Source organism: Condylura cristata, unplaced genomic scaffold (assembly GCF_000260355.1).
Source record: "Condylura cristata isolate star-nosed mole 26May11 unplaced genomic scaffold, ConCri1.0 scaffold00023, whole genome shotgun sequence".
NCBI lineage: Eukaryota > Metazoa > Chordata > Mammalia > Eulipotyphla > Talpidae > Condylura > Condylura cristata.
In genome coordinates this window covers 6935100-6951822 of record NW_004567124.1, presented here as the reverse complement: position 1 = coordinate 6951822, position 16723 = coordinate 6935100, and the positions used below count along the sequence as shown (strand labels likewise).

Here is a 16723-nt window from a genome sequence, read left to right as displayed (position 1 = left end):
GACATATCTATTTATACAGTTTTTTTACACAATTTTTTAAATACAGAAAGAGTATTCACAAAACAGGATAACATGAATGGACCTTGAAGGGATTATGCTGAGTTAAGAGAGTCAGGAGGAGAAAGACAAGTCATATGATTTCACTCATGAAGAAAATAAACCATGACTAAATATAGACTATAGGGCTGCCGTTTATACTCACCCTTCATCATGCCACAGTTGACTGAACTAGAGGTGGTGTCCTGATTTAAACTGGGTCAATCAGATTCTTTCTCCAAGGATTCTAGTCCTAGTACAGAACTCTTCATTGTTTTTGAAGAGATAGCCACCACTCTTATGAATCCAGAAAAGCAGGGAAAACTAACTGATCTGCAAATAGAAACTGAGGAATCCTGCTGAGAAAAGAGATTGTAGAGTGCGAGGGAGAGAGACTGAGAAATATGCTGACCAGAGACAGGAACCAGAAAGAGAAGCGAGAAACTGAAGTAGAGAGACAGTCTGAGAAATAGAACTTGTAGATCAAGATTGAGAGATTGAGAACAGAAATCATGTAGTGGAAGAGAACAAGAGAATCCAAATCAGAGTAAAGGCCTAGGTTCTGATGACTTTGCAGTTCCCAGTCCCAGTCCTTCCTGGACTGGGATGTCTACCATCACCCCCATTACTTGTAACCAAAAACCTCCCAGTGCAGTCCCACCACTTCTCCTTTGCTCCAACCAATCTCTTTACTTAAATCTCCACCTGTCCCTGCACTGTCTCCGACTTGGCTTGTATAAATCCTGTCAATCTCTCAAGATTGTTCTTGTCCTGACATTCCAATGATATATTCCTTTTTTACCCCAGCCGCTAGGGCTCTCTAAACTCTAGAAAACAAAAAAACTTCCTTGGTTGCTGCAGAAGCATCCAGGATAGAGCCTCCTACCTTCCTGCCTGCACCTTTCCTGCCTGCCATCTAGTGTTTGCTGTCATACTGTTCTTTCCCAGTAACTGGGTGATCAGCCAAAGGTATACAGCGGGCTGAGACTGAACCCCCAGGGCTTTTCGTAATGAACATTTTGTCCATCCACTACACAGAGACTCCACAGGGGAAGGAAACACCCAGTGAATCAGCAATTTGGTGAAGCAAAGGCAGCCTGGGAACTATGCTCTTAGCCTTGCTGAAAATCATGAACAGGACTTTAAAGATGGTTTAGATTCTAATCTAGATCAATGTTTTCATTGATAGGTTGAGGAAGATCAGGTCCAGAGGAAATTTACTTGAGCAAAATCACACAGCAGGGAACACATCTGCCTTGGGAAGCAAGATACTTAAAAATTAAGTGTTATGAATTCAGCTATCTGAATTGAGCTATCTGTCATGTGCTCCGAGGCATTTGGTTTTGCACAAGTAATTTCTACTTGTACCCCTTGCCCATGATAGCTACACCTTCCACAAACAGCTCATTCAGACCTCAACTTCAGACTTCTGACACCACATTCTCTAAGTCTGGTGCCACTATGTGAAGTATATTTTCTATACTCCTATTTATTTTTACACACAGTTTGGTATAGACTAGACACTGAATAGATGTTATATGAGTGAAGAAACAAGTCAAGTTCCAGATATCACCCACTGGAATCCATTTATTCAGGCCATAGTGAAAAAAGAAAAAGGGAAAGGCATGAGATGGAGCCCAGTCAGCCCACCTTTCCCAGCAACAATCTCTAAGTTTGAAGGGAACTGGTGGCCAGTTTGAAGCAGCACACACTCATTCCTGACGCAGTGAGGCATCTGTGCTGAGATAACTGAATGCTGACCCCAAGTAGTTAGAGAAAGCCTGTCCCTTGGAGGAATGGGATAGAAGCACAGTCTAGAAAGTAGGTCAAGGGGCAATCACAAGGCCACTAGGCCCCAGCTCTGGCTAGCCTCTCTTTCTCAGAGGACTTGGGGATGAAGTCTGCAGCCAGAAGAACTTCTAATTGATTAAGAACCAAACCCCTGGCGACTGGGCAGATGTTGATCCAAGAATACAAATCCAGCCCAGAACAGAGGTGGCCAAAAGGAGCTGCACTTGGGTAGTCAGGGGATCAAGGAAAGCATTTTGTCCTGATCACACATGATGCCCTCACTTCCCCCCAGCTCCTATGACCTCTTTTCTGACAGATTCTGGAGGAGTTAGGAGAGGTATTAATATTTCATCTTACCCAACCCACTGCCCTGACTGCATGCCTCCAAGATCACTCTGGCATCAGCCACTGGCCTCTGATTTACTATTTTAAACCAGACCTTTTCCAAAAACAAAACCCTGTCCATTTGGACCAGTTGTTTCACTCAAGGGAGGTGGTGGGTGTTGTTACACACAACAGAGATCTGGTGTCTGGAAATCCTGGGCTACTTGAGAAGAGCTTGGAATAAAAAGAAAAAGCCCACCATTTCTGAGTAAGGTCAGCCAGCCCAGCTGGACAAGGCAGCAGGCTAGGGAGGTGAGGAAGAGGACTGTAGAAGATCCACTTGGCTAACTTGCTGGACCCTGGGCCAAGCCATTGTATAAGCTCCTCAGTATTGGAAAGAAAGGGGAAAAAAGAAAATCAAGACATGTTTTTAGTTTTTGCTCAGGCGCCCAGAACATGCTCATAACTCCAGGAATCTCTGCTCCTCTCTGTGAATGGAAAATATGATCCATGAGAACAAACGACCTCCTGAGTGTGCGCCTAGTTAGCCTGGCCTGTAAATTAGGGCAGCTGGTTCACTTCTGTGGTTAATAAGTAGGATAGCAACCTCAAATGCACATTGACTAGCATCTGCTCTGGGCTTCTAGCAAAAGAACAAAAGCAACTGTAAAGGGAAACACGCTAACATACTTAACAGCATAATGTAACTGTGGATATGTCTGTCTGTGTTTCCAAACAAGATATCTGGAAACTCTTTGCAGGCTTGATGGAGGAACTGTGATTGCCCTAGATTCAATGGTTTGATATTGAATGCACACTAGAGTTCAAATTCAGCAAAGAATAAATAAGCTTTTCACATTTCAAGTAAAAATATTGTAGTTTATTTCTTTATTTCACCACCATTGATATGTGTGAGCTGTGATGGAGGCCTTGCTTACATCCTGTAGAGCAAGGCTAAGAAAAATGTTTTATGTAATTATTCATCTTCAACATCAGATTATCATGATCGTGGAGTTGGGCCAAACTGTGCAAATAAAAAGGAAGTACATTTCCACTGAGAGCACTAAATGAAGAACAGTCAAGGCCACAGAGTTTACCAGTAGCCGATTTCTCGTGTTTCTTTTAAAGGACAGGACAAAGGGGCTTTATTTCTCCATTTTGGATGCTATGATCAATTGGTATCATGGGACAGAAACAGTAAATAAAGGCATGAAGGAACAAACAAGCAAATTGCACCAGAACAGATGTGCTTAAATTAACCGAGTGACAGTTTGTGCTTCAGTCTCACAATGGCTGTCATGTGAGGTGGGGAGAGAAGTGCCACGAGACTTAGTTGCGCAGAGGCTGCTGAGCAACCCCTGGAAACCTCCGGGAGGTCACCCTGCTGCGCAGGCGCTGGCCAGCCCTACTTGCCCGCTGTTGCCTACTGGAGAGCACTCTTCCTCTGACAGCGCTCTGGGAGGAGGGGCGGGCAGGGGTGTTTTGGAGGTACTGGAAGGCACTCTGGCGGCCCACCTGCCTCTCTACACAGTTAAAGGTGAGGGCCACTCCCACGTTGCTCTTCATGACTCTGGAGGAGCCATCAGATGTGCCATCAAAGCATCGGCCAAGTGCAATCTCCTTGGCCACACGAGGGTCCTGGTCAGTCACAGTGTAGATGCCGTAGTTGTGGCCCAGTGGGTCCAGAGGTGCCAGCATGGTGTACTCACTGCTGTCATTATTGACTGCCAGTGGTAGGTGATTCACCAGGTACTCATGCAGCATGGGGTTTACATTGGCTCGATGGCAGCTGCCTTGGGGAATGATCTTCACCATTGTGCGATCTACACGATCCTGGTCATAGAGCATCCCGCTGCACTTGAACTCCACACAGGCAGATGAGACATTGGGCTGGTCCCTATCCCGTGTGCTCCTCACATCCCGGATTCCATACAGCTTTCCCACTGTCTGCCGGTGTGTGCCCCCCATATTGCGGGATCGCACATTCACCTCTAGTGGCCCCACGATCTTCACCTTGATGTAGCAGGCCCGGAACTCCATTGGCTTGGGCCACCATGCCAGGTAGTCTTCAGTCCAGCTCATGGGGTCATCCTCGTTGAAGGGAACTGTGTTGTAGTCATAACTATCCCCCTCAATCTGGTAGAACCGGAAGTGGGCTGCACTGGGTGGTGCCTCCTCACATTCCCGAAGGTTCTCAAAGGCATAGATAGGTCCATTGCTCTCTTCTGCTGAGTTGGGCCTTGGCTTGGCCATGCTGATCTGGAAAGCTGTCTTCTTAACTCGTGGGTCTTCATGGTCTGTCCGACGGTACTTGAGCTTGTTGAGGTAGGGCTGAGGGACACCAATTGCATTTGGGTTGAATTTAGGAGAAGACTCTACCGCTTCCAGCTCTTCTCCAGCCAGGCTTGCCAAGACATAGGCAGAGTAGGCATCTGGGGATTGGTCATCACAGAAGGCAGGCAGGCAGGCTCCATTGGGGCCTGTGATTACACTGTCAAAGCGACCCCAGGCCCTGGGGTTAGATGAGAAGCCAGTCCTGGGCTCCAGGTTGATCACAGAGACAACAACCCCCTGGATCTGCTCACTGGGCAAGAACCTCTCACTCCGGTAAGCCCTCACCTTAATAAAACACCTCCTGCTTTCAGGGACATCCAGGTTAAAGAGCCTCCTCTCTCGGATCTCCATGTTGCCCACTAGAAACGTTCTCTCTTCCCTCTTGTTCCGCCGTTGGCTTTCAAACTTGAAGTCACCTTCCTCCTCCCATAGCCCTGTGTCTGGGTTAAGTGACCAGAGTTTCATTGTGGGCATGTGCTCTGGCATCTTGACCTGGGCTGAGTCAAGATGGACTTTCACCTTGCCAACATTAAGTGACTCTGAGGTGGCCTCATCTCTGAAGTCCACAGAGAACATGCCATATGTTCGGAGTGGGAAGGTATCTCCTTCGTCAGTGATGAAATTCAGGTCACTCTGGGCAGCTGTGGCTGTGGAAATATTCCGGGGATCCAGGAAGGTCACACTGGCCTTTACTTTCCCTGTGAAGGGCTCCCCATTCTGCCTGTAGAAACTCTTGATGGGGATCTCCAGCTCAGCCATAGGGTCTTCACCAGCCACCTCCCCCAGGGGGATAATGTTGGTCTCCATGGCCTCCAAGGTGATGGGTTCTTTCTGTCGAAGCATCTTGATCTCATGGAACACTGCACTTCCCTTCTTGTTGAAGGGCAGAACTTTGGTGGTGTTGACAAACTTCTGCAGCCTGTCCACAAAAGTGAGCACTAGTCTCTCGGTGTCTTGAGGGACATGGAGAGTGAAAGTGCCCTTGTAGCCAGTCATGCTTACACGGTTGCCTCCCATGTACACATGGCCAAAGCGCATGGGTTCCCCATTGTCGGCTGCAGTGACACGACCCCGCACAATACTCCGGGTCTCTGTACACCGCTGACAGCTGCACTCTATGGCCACCTTGGTGGGCAGTGTATACCCACTGCACTGGATCTCCCTCTCCTCTGTTTTGGAGATGCCACAGCAGTTCTCCACAGCATCCCGGCACCTGATCCCATTATCCTGCTGCCCTGCACAGGTTTTAACAGGGCATCGACCCACATCATAGTAAAAGGAGTTTGTGGCATTCTGGAAACAATCATGGGGCAGCCGGATAAGGTAGCGTTCAGGGATTGGGTTGCAGGGGGTCTCATCAAGGTCTGTGGAGGGAAATGGTGTGGATATCAAACATAACAGTTCAGATCCTACATGAAGTATACCTCAACCCCATCTCTCTGTGGTACTTTCTGGTTTTCATAGTCCTCGCATATCCAATCCTGATTCTTACAGAACTCTTCTGAGGGAAGTAAGACAGCTAATAGTAATCCTATCTTATACCAGGGAAAAACAGTTGTTTGCTGAGACTGCTTGAGTCATCGCTCTCATTAGAGGGGTCTTGAAAATGTGTGAAGGTATTATGGGTTTCCACCAAAATTGGGATGCAATGACATACACTGGCATCTAGTGGGCAGGGCGAATTGCTGCACAGTGTCCTGAAAGGCCTGGCACTGTTCTACAACAAGACCTTTCCTGCATCCTGCATGACTCACATATCCCAACAGATATTCATGTAGACCATACGCCTTTCTAAAATGATCAGAGCCTCAGATTTTTTTTACATGACTTCACCATACATTGGATTTTTCAAGACTGCAACTGCCATGCAAATCATGTTAAGATTGTATTTTGTTTAGCTTGGAACATTACTAAGTTTGTTCTTTGTCTCAAAAAAACCACATACCTTCAACACTACCCAACGAATGTGAACCACCAAGATGATATTGCTATATCCATCAGCATTTGTAGCTATAGCATTCACCTTGTCGGGATTTAAGTACAAGTGTCTCACCTCGTGTTTGGTTTTCTCATGTCATTAAGCCAAATTTATATACTGAAATACATACTATTTTATATTTAAATTATTTTCTTTTTGTTTCTCCTTTATGTTATAGTCATGGTCATACAAGTATATATTTGGAAATTATATGTAGCTATTATCAATATATTTAACTTCAGAATATTCAAATTACTTATAATAGTTAAAGTATTAAAACTTTAGAGTATTAAAAGTAATAACTGTGACAGGGGCCCTCCCAGCGGGTTAAAGCACAGCACTAAGAAGCTCAAGCCACTGCAGCATGAGTTCGACCCCTGCTCCAGAGGTGACCCACATGTTGCAGCAGACTTCTCCTCACCCGCCCGCAGCTCTCCTCAGCAGTGTACTTCGTTGACCTGCCTGTTCTGCTCCCCACTCTGTCTCTGGTGAATCCTCTCACTGCCCCTGCACCTCTGGCTTGCACCCCAGTTCTGTATGCATAAATAAATAAATCTTTAAAAAAATGACTGTGACAAGCAAAGACTGTTGGTATTATGGGCTGGAAACAGCTGCTGAGGGCTCCACATCCAAGTGCCTTGAGTCCCGTCTGTCCTGAGCTCTATTGCTCAACTTTCTTGGAGTCTGTGAAACAGTCCAAAATCCTTCCAATAAATTTCTCTTCCTCTGTCTTTTGTTTGGTTTTGTTTAGGCCAATTACTAAGATATCCTCCTTCCCCCTCACTTCCCAGTACAGGTTCCTGATTGACCTTAGTTTCAAGTCTCTCCCTCTCCAGATCACTTCTTGGAGCCAGCTCTGTTCAGATCACTCTTTCTGGTCAAGCCCCCTCAGTTTCCCACTTCCAAGCCTCTGCTCAGGCTGGCCCCTCCTCTGAAATGCCTCCTGCCTCCCTCCATACACAAAGACCCTGCCCATTCTTTCAGATCAGGGGCTCACAATCTTGGCTGCAAACAAGAATCTCCTAGGGGACCTCTGAAACTATGCATGACCTGGTCATATTCCAAATCAATGAAATCAGAATTTCTGGGGATAAAACCTAAGCATTTTTTTCTTTATTTAATTCAACAGGTGACCCCAATGGGCAGCCAAGGCTGAGAACTGTTATTTAGGCCCCAGCTGAAAAGCCATCCATGATCACTGGAAGGTCTCTGTCTCTCATTTAGGGTGTCCACAATCCCTTAGCTCCTGTTTGAGCCTTATTTTTCTATCTTTACTTATTGTCTCTTTGCATTTCCTAACCTCTCCTGGGGAGGCTGCTGTGGATAGAATTTGAATTTTACACCCTCTTTGTTTTCCAGGGGTTATAAGACTAGTATGTACAGCACAGAAGTGCCTGAGTATTTACTTCCCAGTGATGTCCACTGCCCTTTGGCACACTCGGGATCCCTCGGGGATTACCTATGACAGGCTCACCTATGACAGTCAGCTGGGCAACCTGGGACTTCACAGCCCCTGCATCGCTCTGGGCCTTGCAAAAATACTCCCCAGCCTGATCCCGCTGCAGTTTCCTCAGCACCAGTTTGCTTTCGTGCTTGTACAGGGAGGGGTGCAGTAACGTGCCATTGTGATACCTGCAAGTGATGGAGAGGTGGAAGCTGAGAGGGAAGTAGGCGTACACATATCTCAAGCAACAATGCCAGGAGCAACAGCCAGGGAGATGATGGTGGGTGGGTCCGGCAGATGCCAACACTGCCTTGGACTCTGCTCTTCAAGATCACTGCCTGACCTGACACTTGATTCTGAGTTCCAGCCCCATGGAAGTAGAGCTCCCTAGCTGACTTCAGTGAATTGTTGAGAGGGTCAAACAACATAATGATTATGAAGGGGGAGACTCTGGCCTTATTTGTCTTTGTCAGGGGGAGGAGGGCTCAGAAACCTTTTTCTGAGTCCCAGGGATATGTTAAGTCAGGACCCCAAGACCAAACTGCTCTTGCAGCAGGACCCTAGCTTCAAGAGGACAGGGCTTGCTGGTCATCTGGGCAACCTCCACCCTGCTGCCTCCCAGGGGTAAATGCCAACTTCCAGGCTCCATATAAGTATTTACTTATAACTTTATTCTGCTGCTTACTGTTATATTTAGTAATCCCAGACCAACGTAAGAAAACTCTGGTTTCCAAGAGGAGAACTGGGTGAGGTGGGTGGCAAAATACTCACCAGAAATACTTGTCTGGACTGGGCTTTCCTGTGGCCTTACAGCACAGGGATACGCTCTGCCCAGCTCTCCTTGCTTTTGTCTCAGGGTTCATCACAATGTATGGGGTCTCTGGGATGGAAGGTGAGAAATGGTGTTTTCATTTTTCCTATGTGATAGATTCTCCAGAGTCTCGCTTCCTCAGGTTCACCCCCACCTCCAGAAAGCCCCTCTCCAAGGGAACGGGTCCCAGTGGAGTAGATGCCTACACCCTCAGCCTGAGACCTGCTCCTTTGGCCTCTCCTGAAGCATCTGGGTGGGGTAGTGAAGAGCCAGCTGGGTGTCAGCTGATTCCCAAACACAGCCATTGGGTCAGAGCTAGCTATTCTGAATAGTGCAAGACTTCTATTTTGCTTTCTCCAGCAGAATTTTCTGGCATTCTGCATGCACATTTCTGAATCCTCCCAGGCCCTTTCTCTCTGACCTCAAACCTCACACTGTATTGTAATTGATTGTTTTAGATAAGGTAGCCAGGGAGGACTGCTCTTACATTTGAAAGAGCAAGGCAGGCCAGCCTGGGGAGGAGGGCCAGAGGAAGGGTGGAAAGAGAGAACACTCCAGAGTATAAGGCAAAGGCAAAGGCGAAAACCCTGAGGCAGGAGTGTGCTTGAGAAACAAGTAGCAGTTCATTCAGACTGGCCTGGCATGGCTCAACTGGAAGAGGGGAGAGAAGTAAAAAAGGAGAGCAGAGAAGTAATGGGGAGGCCAGATGATATAAGGCCTGTGGGCCATGGTAAGGATTTGGGATTTTGCTCCAAGTAAACTGGGAAGTCAGCTCTTAGCACTGTATCCTTTTGTTTAAAAGTTCAGCCCACCTGCCCGACAGATAACTCAATTACCTGCCCTCATGAACTCGGCATTGATGGTAGCTGACTTCAGACTAGTCTTGGGCATTGTAACCAAAATGGGAGAAAATTTGGTCTTGGTGATCTTCAGTATGTTTTGGCCATCAGGGCACAAGCCAGGGATCCGGAACCTCCCATTGCTGTCTGTCTGGGTGAGTGGCTTAGGAGTCTTGGTCATCAGGTAGACAGTGGCCTTTGAGGCTGGGGCACCCCCCGGGAGGGAGACAACCCCATGCAGCATGAAGTCCTGGCACATGCAGGCATCACAGTCAGCATTCACATGGCCCATGGGGCAGGTCATGTCACAGTCTATGGAAGAAAGGTCAGCATCAGCATGGCTTATAAGAATTCTGACCCTCCCCCAGCCACATCTCAGCCCAGGGATTCCCTCACACTCCACCTTAGGCTTACTGCCTTTCCTATCAGGTGCATGACCAATTCTTCAAGATTTAGCTTAGGATACCTACTCCAGGAAGCCGTCTAGCTGTAACTGACACTACTCTGTGCTCCCACATCATCCTGTACTTTTCCCATTCCCATTCCTGTACATAACAGATGCTCACCTCATATTTGGTGAATGAATGAACCTGACTCAATCTGATTCACTAACTTCTTTCAGGCTTCAGCTTCAGCCCCATGACATGCTCCAATACCTTAAACAAGGATAATACCTGTACAGGCCTGGCCCATGCAGAGCCGGCCCTCCTCAGTGGCCTCACGGCACAGCGATACCGTCTCTGCCAAGCAGGTGCGTGTGCGGGTCTGGACCCCAGTGTGATCACAGGCAGCAGAACACTTGCTCCAGGGAGACCATGGGCTCCAGATGCGCTCTGTGTCTCGGCGCAGGGACCCTGCCAATAGGATCAGCAGACACCATAGGCGACTCTACAGGATATCTGCCCCCAAGGCTGTTTTTCCTCAGGTAGACAGGGCCTCTGTTTTTCCTCAGATAGACAGTTGTTGTTGATATTTATAATTACCACAAATGTAGATATCATATATCATATATGATGTTTCAATAGATGGAAGTCAAGAGCCTTGAAGAAGTGGTGGCTGTAAACTGCCTGTCCTGGAGAGGGGTTTGTTGGCCAACCCCTGGGACTTTGATATGTTGTCCCGAGATGTAAAGGGATAGCAGCTTTTCCCTCCCCACTAGTGTGGAAGCAGCCTTGTGCTCCTGCAAACCTCAGTGACACAAATATCAAGTCCCCTCTATCCACTCTTCTCACCTCCCAACTGAGGCCAATATGCAAGAGCAGGGGCTTCAGGCATGCCCAGGAGATCTTGCCCAGCCTGAACTCCAACTCCAAATGACCCCCACTGCCACCATCACCTACAGGGTCAGACCATGTATACTAGCAGAATCCCCAGGGGGAAGGGTGTCCATTCAAGAAGTGGACAGACTATAGCTGGCTCTGTATCATCCAGCAAGGAGAAGGAAGATGTAAAGAGAAAGAACTCTAGAAACTGCAAGCACAGACATGGATTCAAATCCCAGTACTCCACTTATCAGCTGTGTACTCACTGAAGTTATCTAACCTTTCCAAACCTGGAGTAACTTGTCAAAATAGAGATTTCAGCCCTCCCTGGTGGTGCAGCGGGTTAAAAGCACCACACTAAGAAGCTAAAAGCCACTTCTGATGAGTTCGATTCCCGTCTGCCCTGGAGGTGTGGCATGGCGTGGCCGACCTCTCCTGACCTGCCCACTGCTCCCCTCAGCAGTGTATTTCGTCAATCTGCCTGTTCTGCTCCCCACTCTGTCTCTGGTGAAGCCTCTCGCCGCCCCTGAACCTCTGACCTGTACCCCAGGTCTGAATGCATAAATAAATCTTTAAAAAAAAAATAGAGATTCCTTGCAGGTCATTAGTACAGGTTGAGTAATGTAGCTAACTAGTACAGGGTCTGAAACATTGAACTATCACTTCATGTACAATCACCCATGGTAATCCTCTGCATACATGATTTTATTTAAGCCTCATAACCCCTCCCTCTAAGGAATTACTAATCTGACCCCGGCCCTCCATGTGAGAAAACTGAAGCTCAGAGAACTTCAGAAAATTTGCCTAAGGGACACGGTTCAGGTGGTTGACCTGGGCTTCAAACCCAAGCAGCCCAACTCCAAAGCCTGTGGTCTTCACCTCTGTGCTGTGCATTCTCAATGGAGCAGACCAAACAGCCCGTAAACACACAACATGCTGGAAGGAAGGTTTCTGTGACACTAATGTTATTATGGAGTCAACAAGTGTGCGTGTGTGTGTGTGAGAGAGAGAGAGAGACAGACAGACAGACAGACAGACAGACAGACAACAGAGAAGTCTGAAGTTATCAAGGCCTGAGCCATTTTAGATCTTGGCCTCTTCCAGTGCCAAGACTGGTGGGAGGAGAGGTTGGGCAAGGGGGTGTTCAGACTCACCTGGGGGACAGAAGAAGCGAACAGTGTAATTGGAGCAATTCTGGCCTGACCGCTGCTCCCTGTTGAGGCACCAGAAGCCCTCATGAGGACTGCCATGGACCACCTGGCCCGTGCTGCTGGCAGGGATCCAGTCAGTAGTCCGAGCCTCTAGCTTCAGAGGCTGAGCACACACACGGTCCCCATAGTAGAAGCGAATGGCATCCAGTCGCTCATAGTCACCTTTCCCACCTGGGTGGTCAATGTTGAACCAGGTTGTCCACTCGCCAGGACCTAAGAGATACAGCCAGGTGGGGGACAAGCCAGGATCTGGAGCCCCAGGATAGCCCAGCTCCCATCTCCTGCTCAACCCCTAGGAGTCATTCCTGTACCTCTCATCTTCCCTCTACCAGTCTCAGACCCTGTTGCCTCTCTCTCCAATCTCTTATCCCCACTGACAAGGGTTCTATTAAAGCTCTCATCAGCCTGGCTGTGTCAATAACTTCCTGCCTGGTCTTCCTACCTCAGGTTCCCCTCAGGCCCATCCCACCTTTCCTCCACACTGCAGTCAGGATAAACATCCTCCATGTGGCTTGGGTCACACCACCCCCTAGATTTAAATGCCCTAGCCAGTCATTCAGGGTGCTGGTGAACTGTCCCCTGTTATCTCTTCATCCCCATCTCCCCCCTCTCCTGCCAGCCTGTGCTTTGGCCCCAGCAAGCTCTTCAGCATTCTTGGAATAATTCAGGCAGCATCAATAGTTCTGGGTCATCCTATATATTAGGTCCTGGTGCCTGGACAGAGATATAGATAAAATCCTTTGTAAAGGGGGTTTTCCTTGGAAGCTTGAGTTCATGCCCTTATTCCAAAGATTTTCTTAGCAAGCTCAGTAAAGACTCACTAATGTCACCTTTCCCTCCTCCCCCACGAGCCCCCCACCCCAACCCCACCCTCTCCCTGGACCCCACTTCAGCCACAACTCACTCTCCAGGGAGTCAGCAGGAAGGACGAAGTTGCTGGGGGCCCTCCTTCCAGGCCGGACTCTTCTCACTGACGGGGTGAGCATGGTCTGTCTCCCTGAGGGCCAGGAGGAGAAAAGAGGTAGAGACTGTCAGTTACAGGAGCCCAGAAGGTTCCCGATACCAGCCCTTGAAGACAAGGAAACATGTGATGTGGGAGATAAAGTAAGTGTTCAGATGCCCCCCCACCCTGCCACTTTGTGGTGGTATGATCTTGCAAAAACTTTGTTTCTCTAAATCAATCCCCTCTTAAATTGTACTGCTACACTATTAGGTCCTGGTGCATATTCAGAGTGCTAATGAACAGAAACAGCTGCTCAGTACATGCTCAATGAACAGTTCTCTTTTGTTGCAGAATTGGATCACTGGATGCGGCTGAGGTTGCTGCCTGGGGCTCCTCCTTGAGTGTTCAGGCCTGTCCTGGCAAAACTCTTATTTTCCTCATTTTTTAGGGAGATACTAATTCCACCTCACCACATGGTGGTCCAGTTGCCATGAGGATTCCATGAAGTGACATAAGTAAACATCACTGAAGTGTACAGACAGAGCCCATGAGCACACGTACCAGAGGTTCTGCCACTTCCCAACTGTTGACCTTGGACCAGATACTTAACTCTCACTCCTGTTCCTTCATTGTAGAATGAGGACAGTAACTCCTGCTCCAGATAGGATTGTGGGGATTAAGTAAAGTCATTCATAATCCACTTAGCATAAAGCACAGTGTTTGATGAATAAGTATTTGCAGCTCCCCCATGCTTAGTGTCTGGCAATGGACACCAGTCTCCTTTCCCTTGACAAAGTTTGGCTTTGGGAATCCACCTTCCCCTAAATATGGCCGAAGTGGGGCAGTGATCCTCAATTTTCTGAACCCCAGGCTGGGGATAGGGACCTCAGGCCACAAGCAGCTTCTAGACCTATCGCTGGAAGCCTGAGATTGGGTTGGGGGCTCCAGAGTGGGAAAGAGAAAGCAGAGGGCAGAAAAAGCTTTGAGAGGCAATTAACTCTCACATGAGAAGTCAACTCAGAATTCTCTGTGCTGCTTAATTGGGGTGAGAGAAGCTCTTTTAATCAAACTAATCTGATTTCCCTTCAGATGGATGAATGTTAATCATCTTCACAAATAACATCTGCCAGGGTGGAAGGAGCAAAGTGGGAAGTAGATACACACAGGATTTGGTAAAATGCTATCACAGCTTTTGTTCATGCATCTGTGGTCACAAAGCCTGCCATATGTGCAGCTTTAAAGGAGGGTTTTGAGCATCTTTTACTTTACCTGAGTATGTAGTTAAAAATCAGGAGAGGAAGGGGATGTGGAAGAAAATGTATAGGAGTGTGGTGCCAGGAACTCTGATGTTTAGGTAAGGAGGCCACCAGGCAAATTCTCTCTACCTGTTCCTTTGAGAACTGTGTCACCAGAGGGTGGGGTCAGAGGACAAGAAGTCCAGAAGGAGTTCTGGTGTCTGTGAAATGTGACCCAATATCAGTTGTCTGTGAATTTAGGGTCTAAATGAAATTGAGCTTTAGGCCAGAATTTTCATGAAACTAAATCCAGACCAAACCCCAAACCTGCTTCTGCGATCTCCACCCCCACCCCTCTTTTGCTGTGGCTGCCAGGAAGTTCAGAGCTAAATTTAGCACTCAAGGGACAGTAACCTTTTTTTCCCACCCTCCAAATGTCTGCTCATCCCTGTCCTCGTTCAAAGTTTCTGTCCTGTGAGCTTTAATATTTCAAACATCTCAAATTCTATTGGAAAACAAGCACAGCATAAATTATGAATAAATCTATAAACCAGCCGCAGGTGTTAAGGCCATTGCTGTGACTTAAAGCAGATGCATCATCGGATCCCAGACATGACTTCACTATGGCAAGTGGGGGATAACAAATACTTAGCCTGTACCCAACACAGAGGTGACCTCCAGGACCAGGAAGAACACCCAGGCCCTGGTCCCCACCATCTTTTCCCCAGACCCCATGGGGAATGTGGCAGGAGATGGATGAGGGTGTGTCACAGAGTCAGGCTGTCCCTGGATCGTGGTCCCCTAGGAAGTTGCTCAAAGCCAATGATCTGCAAAGAAACAAAGCTTGTCAGGTTCTACATTTCTGAGTCACCTCTTGTGGTGGGAGTAGAATTATTTCTTGACTTATCAAGGATGGAGAGAGGTAGACAGAATCCAAGTCTTGTGTGCCCAAATCTGGACAGGTTGGTAGGTACTGACACTCAGAATCTGAGATTAAATGAGACAGAACTGGATTCAAACCAGAGCCAGCCCCACATCAAGATGGGCCACAAGGGAATGTTGGGGTGAGGAGCTTCCTTGTCAAAAAGGAGGGGCCTGTGTTCATTTCCAGTAGCCTCTGGGTGACTCATTAATCATAACCAAGACCCAGACTTGGGGGGGTAAGTTTTGTTATCCTTTAGTGGGGATTAAACTCTTGCACAAAAGGTTTACATATTAAGGCTGTGAAGCCCTGGTCCGGACTTCAGTGGCTCCTGCTGGGGCAGGCAAGCTGGAGGGTACAGAGGCCTCAGACACACCACCTCCATGAACACATTCCCAGATGTGCACGAGCTACAGCTGGAATACATTTCGGGCCTGACCGAAAGGGACACACTCAAGAGCCTGCTGAGGATGAACAGCAGGAACACACTGAGAGGCCAGAGCAGTTCAAGAACTGATAAGTGCGAGGTAGGGAAAGCTGGGAAGCCAAGGTGTGCCTGGTGATAAAGATAACGCCCTGAGGGGTGTGGCTCAGGTTCCTGCTAATTTTTCTCTCTCCCAAGAAGTCTGGCCAATCCAGAATCTGACCAATCCCTGGAGATTCAAAAGTGATTCCCTTCAACCTCTAAAACCCAGGGTGTGGTAAGAAAGAAATTCTCTTTTCTGGAAAAAGAAGATTCAAACTCATTTGGCCGTCATAGGAAAAGAACAAATCAAGCTCATGCTCTGTGTCATCTATCTGAGTCCACCAATCCCACCACCAGCTGTTTCCCAGGGGTGTGGGAGTCCCTAGGGTCTCCAGTTACTGCGTGTCTCACCCTATTTCTGGGTTCTGAGCAGGGGAGCTGAGCACTCTGTGTGCTGAGACTGCTCCAGGGGAATGTCGGGAAGACCAAGGCGCCTTGTGGAAAAACCATTTTGCATCTGGCCACCCATGGAAGTTCCTTCAGTCTATGCTGTGCTGTGCGGGCTCCCCAATTCATGCTCCTCAGAACTCTTGGACAAAGCAGCCCGTCTGACCACTGGAAAGAAGCAGGCACCCATGGTACAGCGAGACCCTGACTGGGAACTTTTGAGGACCTCTGAACCCAAGAAAATGAGAGAGAGAGCTTTGGGCCAATAGGGGAAAAGAGAGAACTTCAAAGCAGAAAAGGGAGTCTTCTCTAAGGTAGATAAGGGGTGGTCAGGGAGGGTAGGAGCAGCTGAGCCTGGCTGGGGGGCGCAGGGTTGGGGTGAGAACAGCAGTGGAGCTCACCGTGTCCTGTGCGGAACTCCTCAGCTGGGGGTCCAGGTCTTCGTCTCTCCAGCAGTACAGCCGCTGGGCCTTATATAGCACAGCTGGTGGCTCAGCCAGTGGCACTGAGCCACGGGAAGCCGCAGCGAAACCAGATCTGAGCATGAGGAAGCTCAGCCTCCCCACTCCTCCCCACATCTCCGGCAGCTTGCAGAGGCCAGGATTTCACTTCCAGATTTTTAGGGGGAGATGCCACAGGGCCTGGGGATGAGCCAGGTAGGCAGTTGCCTGGGCTCCTCA

General features: G+C 48.3%; 1 protein-coding gene across 1 annotated transcript; it reads right to left on the bottom strand.

The window, feature by feature from the left end:
* Positions 1-3014: 3014 nt before the first annotated feature.
* CILP (cartilage intermediate layer protein, nucleotide pyrophosphohydrolase) lies at positions 3015-16521 on the bottom strand. The gene is made up of 9 exons (XM_004687671.2): positions 16445-16521; positions 14868-15035; positions 12935-13027; positions 11974-12243; positions 10232-10411; positions 9555-9869; positions 8679-8787; positions 7938-8095; positions 3015-5849 (listed from the first exon to the last, which is right to left on the bottom strand). The coding sequence occupies exons 2-9, from the start codon at positions 14941-14943 to the stop codon at positions 3481-3483; spliced, it is 3570 nt and encodes a 1189-aa protein (XP_004687728.1). The 5' UTR covers positions 14944-15035; positions 16445-16521; the 3' UTR covers positions 3015-3480.
* Between the last annotated feature and the right edge of the window lie 202 nt (positions 16522-16723).

Excerpts from the sequence above, each read along its gene's own strand:
- CILP (XM_004687671.2), bottom strand. The coding sequence starts at position 14,943 with ATGGGGTCTGGGGAAAAGATGGTGGGGACCAGGGCCTGGGTGTTCTTC. Across the intron at positions 13,028-14,867 it reads GGAGGTCACCTCTGTGTTGG|GGAGACAGACCATGCTCACC; the intron begins GTACAGGCTAAG and ends CCTGGCCCTCAG. Across the intron at positions 8,788-9,554 it reads TGCCGAGTTCATGAGGGCAG|AGACCCCATACATTGTGATG; the intron begins GTAATTGAGTTA and ends CTTCCATCCCAG.